This window comes from Hemitrygon akajei, chromosome 10 (genome assembly GCF_048418815.1).
Source record: "Hemitrygon akajei chromosome 10, sHemAka1.3, whole genome shotgun sequence".
Taxonomy (NCBI): Eukaryota; Metazoa; Chordata; class Chondrichthyes; order Myliobatiformes; family Dasyatidae; genus Hemitrygon; species Hemitrygon akajei.
The window spans coordinates 21423214-21435352 of record NC_133133.1 but is presented as its reverse complement, the minus strand read 5'-3'; the positions used below and the strand labels follow the sequence as shown (position 1 = coordinate 21435352).

The following is a 12139-nucleotide window of genomic DNA, read 5'->3' as shown; positions in this document are numbered from 1 at the left end:
TCTATGGAAAAGAGTACGGTCACCGTTTCCGGAGGGACTCAGCAGGTCAGGCAGCGTCTATGGAAAAGAGTACGGTCAACGTTTCCGGAGGGACTCAGCAGGTCAGGCAGCGTCTATGGAAAAGAGTACGGTCACCGTTTCCGGAGGGACTCAGCAGGTCAGGCAGCGTCTATGGAAAAGAGTACGGTCACCGTTTCCGGAGGGACTCAGCAGGTCAGGCAGCGTCTATGGAAAAGAGTACGGTCAACGTTTCCGGAGGGACTCAGCAGGTCAGGCAGCGTCTATGGAAAAGAGTACGGTCAACGTTTCCGGAGGGACTCAGCAGGTCAGGCAGCATCCATGGAAGTGAGCAGTCAATGCTTCAGGCCAAGACCCTGCTTCAGGACTGGAAAGGAAGGGGGAAGATGCCAAAATGAAAAGGTGGCAGGGGCAGAGGAAGAAAGATAACTAGAAGGTAATAGGTGAAGCCAGGCAAAGAGTTGAAGATGAAGGAACCTGAAAGGAGAGGAGACTGGATCATAGGAGAACGGGCACTGAATCATTTTCCCACTAAGTGCCATTTGGAGATGTCCAGTTACTCAGATGCCTATGAGACCATGACCTTTGCAGGTCTCCCATACATCACACACAAAGCCAGTTTGACTTATTTTTGCTCTAAGCAACACAGGTCACTGCAGTTCCATATACTTAGAAGGGCTTGGAATTGGTGCCACTCCTAGTGAACATAAATCTCATGATCAACAGTTTCCTAATGTAACAAGTTTGGGCTGTCGACCAAGTTCCATGACAGCATGACTCAGAGTGCTACAAGGACAAAGAGTATGTGAAAGGAAGCATCACATGTTAATGCAAAAATACAAGAGCAACGGAAATAAAGAAAAACTCTTTCAGCTTTCCAGGAGATGAGGTACGAAGTGTGTTATCGTTGGTTATTTTAAAACAGGTAACACAGCCAAGAGAAGAAAACTCAAAGTTAAAAGCAAAACACTCCAGGGTCTCAACGATACACTATTTGATCCTGTTCTGTTGAACTCTTTAAATTATGTTTTTATATTTCAAATAAAACATTAATGACCTGAGCTCTCTGCTATAATTGATAATTTCAAAGCCCATTGAGTTGCAGTCTTCCTAAAAATACAAGATGGAATCACAGAATACGATCATCAAAACAAATCTCTATAATTACAAATATTTAATTTGACTTGCTATTAATGTAATTAATACCCCTAGTTATAAATAACTGGAAATTGAGCTATTTATTTTTCAAGTGCTGGATTTCTATATAATGAAGACACAATTTGAACTTATTTGTCATTGTAATAACCTCCTCATATTTGACTGATTAAAGTGGTACCACTTATCAGACACTTATTGAAAGAGTTAATTGATACACCATTAGTTGACTTTGAGTAAAGACCTTTCCTTAGTAAAAGATCTTCTTATGAGAAAATGAGGACCTGAGGTAGAATAGTGTGGCAGGATCTCAAAACTAACAAAAATCATTGAATTCCATTTAAAGATAAATAATCTGAGATTGCATCATCAGGCTCTGTACATGCCTGAACAGCCCCACACACTAAGCAAGGAAACCTGACCAGCAAAAACCAGGCCCAACCAGGGAAGAGCAATGGGGGCAAGGATAAAGGAGGATGTTTCCTTCGAGAAAGGAGGAGCATGTAGAATGTGAAACTTTGCAACTTCTGGACACAAGTTGTGATTGTACTCTGTTAATTCTGCTTGGCTATTTGTGGGTCTGAGCACTCCATGGGGCTCAGCTTAACAATCGGTCACTTGCAGATTTGTACTCTTTCCTCTGCCCCACAACTTCTCACTCTAGCTTCTGCCTCCTTCCAGAACCAATTAAGAGAATCGACCCGAAACTTTGGCTGTTTTGATACCTGACTTGTTGGGTTCCTCCAAAATTTTGAGTGCTGATGCCAAGGTTGCTAACCCTAATGCTAAGAATCTCTTTCTAGTGCATTCAGCAACGCCAAAATAATTACAGATGTCTTCCAAACAGCAGGAACGTGTACACTTGTATTCCTTTATACACATCTCCTCTGTTGTCTGGTTGTGAACACCCACATCACATTGCCATACCCTTCATAATCAACATTCTGCATCTTAAAAGAGAAAATTTGCTGTTAAGAATGTGAAAATGCTAATCAACAAACATCCTTTCTTGTTTTACATTTTCAAATGTTTTCAAGTGTTTATTAACGCACATGAATGCTTAAAAACATAGCATATTTGATTTATTTGTGTTGGTTATGTGGAAGGAAGCCTTGGTGATACAAGTGATTTTTGTGTTTTCCGCAGTAAGTCCCCCACCTTTTTTCGCTCAGCATAGTATTTGCCCATTTCTCACTTGGAGAAAGGAAGAAGGAAGGTAAAAGGGCAAAGAGAAACAAGTTTCCAATCATTTCCAAATGTGCCTGAGACATTAACCAATCATTTTAATTGAAACAATTGCTCACCCGGTTATTCCCAGTGGATGGACCGTAAAGCTGAACGTTACCACTTCTAACACTGTGGCATTCCTCTGATCTGCTCTCGCTACGCTTCCACACCCACGGCTCCTTTACACTAGGATCGGCTGTAACGCTACCGGAGGCTATATTAGGCCTTGAGGGCTGGTAGTGTGCTGCAGTCTCATGGGCCACGACAGTGCATTCATCTTGCACATCTGCCACATACTCCTGTAGGTCCAGCTCAGTGCATTCAACCGGGACGTGCTGCAGTCTGCTTTGGTACCTTGAGGCGCAATGCACCAGAGTGGTGCTGTAGCCTTCGCCCACAGGCAGAATACTGACACTTTCATCGCATTCCAGGAGGAATGTGCCATCTAGTCCACCATTTGAAGATCTTGGGGTTGGACAATCACTGCAGCTGGTTGCTTGGACCAGAGGTTGGCCTTCGGGAGAACCGTGTGGAAAGGAGCTAGGGAATGTAGCACATGTAACGGTGCTGTAAAAACCAAAAAAAAAGGTTATTAATAAATAATTACCAACAAAATCTTACTCAGTGACCACTTTGTTAGGTACCTGTGCTTGTTAATGCAAATATCAAATCAGACAATAACGTGGCAGCAACTCAAAGCATAAAATCATGCAGATATGCAGACACGTTATCACAGAAATGGCGGAGGATTCCATGCACTGCCTTCTGAATACTATCAGATGAAGTTGCATGCAGAACTAGTATTCTGCTTTCCATCAGCTCACTGAAAATGGGGGGCTGTTTTCCAGATCGAAGAGTAACCATTAATGCAGCAAGAACCAGGGATTTTCTTGCTCTGCATGGACTAACACGTGGCCACACTGACATTTCACCTGTCGTGTTTAGCAGCATCGTAAGTGGCACCTTGTCAAAAGCCTTCTGAAAATCCAAATAACCAATATCCACTGACTCTCCTTTATCTATCTTGCCTATTATTTCCTCAAATAATTCCAATAGCTTCGTCAGGCAAGATCTCCACAAAGAAAACTATGCTGTCTTTGGTCTATTTTATCAAAGTAGTCTAAAACTTCACCCTTAATAATGGAATCTAAAATATTACCATCTATTGAAGCCATGGAACTATCTGGTTAAATCACATCCATTCTTTCAAAAGCATGCATGCTGCGGAGGACACAGGTAAGAATGCGCCATTCTGAGAGTCCAAAGCAGAGGTGGATAGAATCTCGGTTTCAACGTAGTGAGGACAGAGTGTGAGAAGAGGTTGATGAGCTAGAAATCAGCAGAAACCCCAGAGGGAGAGCAGCAAGAAGTTCCGACTGCCATTTATCTCTCCCCTCATGGCTCCCATTCTTAACTGCTTTACTTACCATAGTCCACCACTGGTGGCCCTTTGTGTTCCACTTTATCTCCCTCCGTTAGCTTCTCCACTTTCCCCTTACAGCACCATCTTCTCTTCTCAATTCGGCCATTGGGGAAGAGATACAGCTGCCTGAATTCATACACTCAACGTTTTAGAAACTGATTCTTCCCTTCCACCATCAGATTTCTGAACAGTCCGTGAGCCCATGAATCGTTATTTTGCTCTCTTTTTGTCCTACTTATTCTTTATATTTTTCTTATTGTAACTTATAGTATTGTTATGTATTACACTGTACTGCTGTCACAAAACAAATTTCATGATAATAAGCTGGATTCTCTTTCTCCATATTTTCTCTCTTTCTCTGTCTCCATCTATCATTTACCTGCAATAGTCTCCCAACTCCACGCCTCCTCCTTTTCCCTAATGACACAATTGGTCTGTCACCTTGTACTCCCCTCCTTAGTCCACCAGTCACCTCAGACTCCTTTCTCACTCCCTTTCTCCTCTTTATACTAGCCACCTTTCCTCCCCAACCTCAGCCCTGTTGCAGGTTTTCACCCGAAACATCGGCAATTCCTTTCCTCATACAGGTGCTACTCAACCCGTTGAGTTCCTCCAGCAGATTACTTGTTGATAGTGAGGAAAAACTAAAGCAATTATTTTTAAGTTCAGAAAGAAGGGGTTATAATCGAGGAGTTATGGTACTGTAGTAATATTAAAAACAATAGCATGATCATTGTTTGCTCTGGCAACCTAATGCTGATTTTTATTTCTGTACCTGCATTAGGGAAACAGATAAAGTATTATGCAGACTTTGTTTTGATGTGAACAGGTTCTAGGTAGTTGCCTGGAGCCCAAGGGGCTGGATATTCCAAAAGGTTCACATGAAATCTGTTTTGAGTAGCATGAGGTTACACACAAAAGCAACATTCTACTAACCACATGCACAGACCAGTTAATCTGCTGTTGAATGGAATTTAAAATAGGGCAAGCAAAGGTCAACAATACTCTGATTACTTTTGTTGAAACAACTGGAGTGTATAATTCCAGAGTCTGCTTGCTTGAAGTTAATCAAATGTTAAATTTCACCTGTTAATTCTTTGTGGCTTTTGTGATATTCCTGATACCAAGTCCAAAAGTACTGTATGACCACTTCATTTTCTTCTCCGTTGAAGGCCATTGACTAAATTATGGCAAACAGGATTGGTATAGATGGGTACTTGATGGTTAGCATGATAAAGTAGGCTATGGGGTCTATTACTGTGCGCTATGATATTAAAATAGAAAAAAAACCTCTTCTTCCTGCTTTGTCCTGCTGTCCTAGTGACCCCATAACAAAAAAATGAGATCCATGATTCACCTGACTGCCAAAGTAACTTTTCCCAATGTTAACAAGTTAAAATAGTGGGGAGTTGTCATTAACTTCAAAATGTCTTGACTAAACTAGCAAAATGCTTACAGATACCACTTGGAGACCCACTGTAACTTGCTCCTGATGGGCACTACATATGTGGCTGTCAGCACAGAGGGGTAGGAGACACTGCAGATGCTGGAATCTGGAGCAGCAAACAATCTGCTGCCAAGGTTTCAAGTTAAAACCACAGGGTTTTGATGGAAAATATTAAAGATTCCTTTCTTCCCACAGATGTTGCTGAACCTGCTGAGATCCCCCAGCACATTGTTTGTTACAACAGCTCAGAATCAGATTTAATATTTTAAAAAAATCAGAAATAAGTAAGACTGCAAGATCTAGGAGCAGAAATAGGCCATTTAGCCCATTGAGTCTGCTCCACCATTTCATCATGGCTGATCCAAATTTCCTCTTAGCCCCAATCTGCTGCTTTCTCCACGTATCCTTTCATGTCCTGACCAATCAAGAATCTTTCAACTTCTGCCTTAAATATACATAAAGGATTGGCTCAACAGCAGCCTGGGGCAAAAAATTCCACAGATTCACCACTCTGGCTAAAGAAATTCCTCCTCACCTCCGTTCTAAAAGGATACCTCTCTATTCTGAGGCTGTGTCCTCTGGTCTTGGACTCTCCCACCATAGGAAACATCCTCTCCACATCCACTCTATCAACATTTCTATAGGTTTCAGTGAGGTCAGCCCTCATTCTTCCGAATTTCATTTAATACAGGCCCGGAGCCATCAAACACTCTTCATATGACAAGCCATTCAGTCCTGGAATCATTTTTGTGTACCTCCTTTGAGCCCTCTCCAGTTTCAAAACATGCTTTCTAAGATAAAGGCCCCAAAACTGCTCACAATGCTCCAAGTGAGGTCTAACCAGTGCCTCAAAGTTTCAACATTACATCCTTCCTTTTATATTCTAGTCCTCTTGAAACGAATGCTAACTTTGCATTTGTCTTCGTCACCACAGACTTAACTTGCAAATTAACCTCAAACAAGAAAAAAATCTGCAGATGTTGGAATTCCAACAATATACACAAAATGCTGGAGGAACTCAGCAGGCCAGGCAGCATCTATGGAAATAAGTACAGTCAACGTTTTGGGCCGAAACCCTTCGGCAGGACTGGAGAAAAAAACGCTGAGGAATAGACTTAAAGGTGGGAGGAGGGGGAGAGAGAACTACCAGGTGATAGGTGAAACCTGGAGTGGGGGGGGGATGAAGTAAAGAGCTGGGAAGTTGATTGGTGAGATGAGGTGAGAAAGGAAAAGTGGGGTGGGAAAAGAGTATTTGAGGGGCATTTACCAGAAATTTGTGAAATCAATGCTCATGCCATGAATTTGGAGGTTACCCAAACAGAACATAAAATGCTGCTCTTCCAACCCAAGTGTGGCCTAATCATAACAGTGGAGGAGGCCATAGATGGACATATTGGAATGGGAAGTGGAATTAAAATGGGTGACCACTGGGAGATCTCGTTTGTTCTGTCTGCCAGAAAGTTTGATAGAGTGGATGTGGAGAGAATATTTCCTATGGTGGGAGACTCTAAGACCTGAGGACAGAGCCTCAGAATTGAGGGTCGCCCTTTTAGAATGGAGGAGGAAATTCTTTAGCCAGAGGGTAGCGAATCTGTGGAATTCTTTGCAAGTATCCAGAATGAATCCACAATTCACTTTTTACCAACAGAGCAATGCCACCCCATCTGCATTCCTGACTATCCTTTCAATACAATGTGTATCCTTGGGCATTAAGATCCCAGCTAGAATCTTTCAGCCATGATTCAGTGATTCCTAATACGTCATACCTGGCAATCTGCAACTGAGCTGCCAGTTCATCTGAATACTGCACGCATTCAGATACACCACCTTCAATCCTGTATTCCCACTTTTCTATTTTGTCACACCATGCTCAAACTTTTGATTCCTAACCTTGTTTGAGATCTTACCAACATCTGCCTCTGAAACCTCTCCACTATCTGTTCTGGCAGTCTGGTTCCCATCTTCCTGTAACGCTAGTTTAAACCCCACCATGAAGCATCAATAAAGTAGTGAGGTAGTGCTTTGCAGGTGCAGCAGGCTTTCAAGAAGGCAAATAGAATGTTGGCCTTCATTGCTAGAGTGATTGAATTTAAGAGCAGGGAGGTTATGCTACAACTGTACTGGGTACTTGTGAGGTCGCACCTGGAGTACTACGTGCAGTTCTGGTCTCCTTACTTGAGGACGGATATACTGGCTTTGGAGGTGATTCACCAGGTTGATTCCAGAGATGAGGGGACTTTAGACTATGAGGAGAGATTGAGTCGCCTAGGACTGTACTCCCTGGAATTCAGAAGAATGAGAGGAGATTTTATTGAAACATAAAATTAGGGAAGGGATAGGTAAGATAGAGGCAGGAAAGTTGTTTCCACTGGTAGGTGAGACTAGAACTAAGGGACATAACCTCAAGATTCAGGGGAGTAGATTTAACATGGAGATGAGGAGGAACTGCTTTTCCCAGAGTGGTGAATCTGTGGGATTCTCTGCCCAATGAAGCGGTGAAGGTTACCTCGGTAGATATATTTAAGACAAGGTTGGATAGATCTTTGCATAGTAGGGGAATTAAGTGTTTTGGGGGAAAAGGCAGGTAGGTGGAGATAAGATCAGCCATGATCTTATTGAATGGCGGAGCAGGCTTGACGGGCCGGATGGCCGATTCCTGCTCCTATTTCTTAGGTTGTTCTTATGTTCATAGGTTCAATGTCCATTTAGAAATCAGAATGTAGAGGGGAAGAAGCTGTTCCTGAAATGCTGAGGGTTCACCTTCAGGCTTCCGTATCTCATTCCTGACGGTAACAGTGTGAAGGGGGCATGTCCTGGATGGTGGAGAAGTGGCTGTACTTAGCCATAATGCTCCCTACCTTCCTCCAAAAGCTAACATTTAAATTTATACCTCATTCTTCATGAGGCCTTACCAATAGAACCCCATCACAATCTGGCTCGGTGCCTTCAGAATCATAAATAAATCTTGGTAGGGCACTAAGTCAAAATAGAAGAAACAGAATTCTTCAGAATATGACCCTGTCAATTACATTCATGTAGCTATCTTCAGGTAAAAATCACACTGTAACCTGTGGGGTCAGTGTGAAGGCACCAAATAAAGAAAGCCTCAAAATGGCACCAAGCTGTGACCTCCGCTAAGTCGCAGCTCAGATGTAGTTGTTTTTAAATTGTTTTTTTCAGGTTTATAAAGATGGTTTTGGAGGCAGAGAGGGAAGTTAGTGTTCAGGATAGGGTTTAAGGACAAGTCTGTGGGGGAATTAGAGGTCAGACAGAGTCCAAGTTTCCACTCCATGCTCGAAGACCAGTGATGCTGACATGGCTTATCTGCGGTCAGATGTCTTCTGTTGGCCCAGCAGAGAGCAGAAAAAGGCCCCGTGAGGTTAGTGAATGGTCGGCGTTCCAGAGTCAGAGTTTCTCATGGCCAAGAGAAGTAAGTTCTGATGCCCCCCCCACCCCCCCCCCCCCCGGTTCATGACTCAGTGAGACTGGAGTTTAATGCCTAGTGTTCAGTGAATCGAGGCCCGAGGGTCAAATCGGAAAGTCCAGAGGTCAAGGCCCATTGGACGGAGCCGAGTCCGTGAATCTCTACAAGTCCACTGGGAAAGTCAACACCCAATGTCAGTGAACCCAAGTTTGAGTCTGCTGGAGACTGGTAGCCTGTCCTGGGGTGAGAAGACTGTGTGCGTGGGTGAGAGGGATGAACATACCCTGTTCTGCTGTTGTTTTATTGCTTTCTGTAGATGGAGTTTGTCAGCCTGGGAAGGCAGTCCATCTAAGAGAGGGAAAACTCTGATTTCAAACCTCCGCTGCCTTGTGGCCATACCCACTCATGGGAAAGGCTCTGGGAGTAAACCCTGAGGACAAATCTGGAGCTGGAGTCCATAAGGCAGTCCGATGTTGTCTTCAGCCTCACTCTGGCAACTCCTGTGACGTCACTGGTGCCAAGCTCCCTTGCCCTTCCCTAGGGGTGGCGTGGAGAGGGGAGAATTGCTGCTTGGTCAACTGCCAGTCTTCCATATAACCTGCACAATGGAGATGCAAGACTTTCCAGGCGCAGATCCATGGTCTCGCAAGACTAACGGATGCCATCATCATTATTGCTTGCTGTGTTGGGCCTTGTTCTGCTGAGCAACGTTGATAAGCTAATTTGGCATCGGAATGCGTGGCAACATTTGCAGGCTGCCCCCAGCACACCCTTATGCATGGTGGTTGTTAACGCCAATGGCACAGTTCACTGCATGTTTTGTTAGACACGTGACAAGTAAACTTGAATCTTTAAAATGGGTGAGAGGATGTTACAGACTGGTGCTTGTGTAGAGCTTGCAGCTGTACACTCAAGCCTCTGCCTGCCTTCAAAAGAGGGATTCCTATACTTTCCCTGCCCCATCCTCTTCCAGGCTCAGACTGAATCTCACTGCCAACAATAATCCATGTGAAGGATCCTGCTCCTCCCTCTTATTCATGGACCATTTTCTATGGAACTCCTGGGGTAGGAATGCCTGCCAATGGGAACTGCTATCCCAGCCCTTCCCCCCCCCACCCCATTAAAGTACACAACCTGAGAAGAACAAGGTGCCGTTGCTTATAAGGAAGCTGTTGAGAGGATTAGCTTTATTTGTCAAATGGACATTGAAATGTTGAACTATACAGAGAAATCAAATCAGCAAGGATTGTGCTGGGCAGCCTGCAAGGGTGGCCATGCCACTGGTGCCACCCAGAACTCACTAACCCTGCCATATGGTCTTTGGAAAGCGGGAGGAAGTGGGAGCATGTGGAGGAAATCAAAGAGGTCATGAAGAGAACATACATACTCCTTACAGACAGCAGCGAGGATTGAACCCCATTCGGTGATCACTGGCGCTCTAAAGCGAAGCACTAACCGCTACACTGCCATGCTTGGTGTTGGGTCTCCTCTTGTTTCCCATCAGTCTCTCACAAGAGCTTCTGGTGGAGGACATTTATATGATACGGAATACCAAGCCACATGCTCAAAGTACATCATTACATCATGGAAAGAGTTCAGAAAAGGTTGACGAGGATGTTGCCATGACTCCAGCGAAAATCAGAATCAGGTTCAATATCACCGTGGTGAAAGTTGTTGTTTGCAGCATTAGTACAGTGCGATTCATAAGAAAAACTATACTTTACAGCAAGAAATACAAATATATATAGTGCTAAAAGAGAGCCAAAAAATAGTGAGGTACTTTTCATGGGCTGGTTCATTAGCCATTCAGAAATCTGATGGTAGAGGTTAGGACTTTATCCCTTGAAGCGAAGGAGACAGAGGTATGATTTTATGGAGGTGTATAAGATCATGAGGGGCATAGAAAGGGTGAATGCACACAATCATTTTCTCCGAAGGAAAGGACCAAAAACTAGAGGACATTGGTTTAAGGTGAGAGGGGTAAAATTTACAAGGGAGCTAAGAGGTAATTTCTTCAGAGAGTTGTACATATCTGGAATGAGCTGTCAGCTTTGAGGACCTAACGAGCACAGTGGATAGAGGGGAACAGATGGACGTTATTTACTTGGATTTCCAGAAGGCGTTCAATAAAGAGCAGCATAAAAGACTTATCCATAAGGATGCACAGAGTTAGCATGGATAAAGGATTGGTTAACTAATAGAAAGCAGAGAGTTGGGATACATGGGTGTTACTCTGGTTGGCAATCAGTGGTGAGCGGTGTGCTGCAGGAGTCGATGCTGGGCCTGCAACTGTTCACAATATACAATAACGATGTGGAAGAGGGGACCGAGTGTAGTGTATCTAAGTTTGCTGATGACACTAAATTGAGTGGAAAAGCAAATTGTGCGGAAGATGCAAAGTGTCTGTAGGGAGATATGGATAGGCTAGGTGAGTGGCCAAGGGTCTGGCAGATACAGTACAATGTTGGTATATGCGAGGTCATCCACTTTGGTAGGAAAAATGGAAGATCAGATTATTATTTAAATGGTAAAAAATTGCAGCATGCTGCTGTGCAGAGGGACTTGGGAGTGCTTGTGCATGAATCACAAAAGATTGGTTTGCAGGTACAGGAGGCTATCAAGAAGGCAAATGGAATGTTGCAGAGGGATTGAGTTTACAAGCAGGGAGGTTATACCACATCTGTACAGGGTACTGGTAATTAAGGGTTATGGGGAAAAGGCAGGCAGGTGGAGATGAGTCCATGGACAGATCAGCCATTATCTTATTGAATGGTGGAGCAAGCTCGACAGGCCAGAAGGGCTATTCCTGCTCTTATTTCTTATTTCAATAAAAGCATTACAAATACATTTGGACAGTTAATTAGATAAGAAGAGCTAAAGAGATATGGGTCAAATGCTGGCAAATGGGACTAGCTTCAATGAACACTTTGGTCGGCATGCTCCAGTTGGACCAAAGGGCATGGTTTCAAATTGTTTGATTCTTTACGCCACAGCATTGTGCACAACGAGATCCATTGAAAGGTAGTTATCACTAATCCAAGTTATTTATAGAATAACTTATTAAGGCAAACTCAATACTGGGTGCCACAATAGTGTAGTGGTTAATATAATGCTTTTATAGTTCAGGGCATCGAAGTTCGGAGTACAATTCCAGCTTCCTCTGTAATGAGTTTGTGATATACATGGGTTTCCTCCTGGTGCTCTGGTTTCCTCCCACAGTCAAATGACATACCAGATGACAGGTTAATTGGTCATTGTAAACTGTCCTGTGATTAGGCTATGGTTAAATAAATGGGTTGCTGGGCCAGAAGGTTTGTTCTGCACAGTATCTCTAAATAAGTAAACCACTGGAAGATTAGCATTCGATTAACCTGGGAAACATGTTGACAGAAATTTAATTGTGTTACTGCTCTAATTGGGAAAATCAGGTTTTCAAAATTCCATT

General features: G+C 43.4%; 1 protein-coding gene across 1 annotated transcript in view; it reads right to left on the bottom strand.

Moving 5' to 3' along the window:
- Positions 1-12139, bottom strand: part of eda2r (ectodysplasin A2 receptor) — a 71106-nt gene that overhangs the window by 7521 nt on the left and 51446 nt on the right. Inside the window, exon 9 of the mRNA XM_073057892.1 lies at positions 2478-2967. Within this exon, the coding sequence (XP_072913993.1) occupies positions 2478-2967 (490 nt within the window). The remainder of the gene's footprint in view (positions 1-2477; positions 2968-12139) is intronic.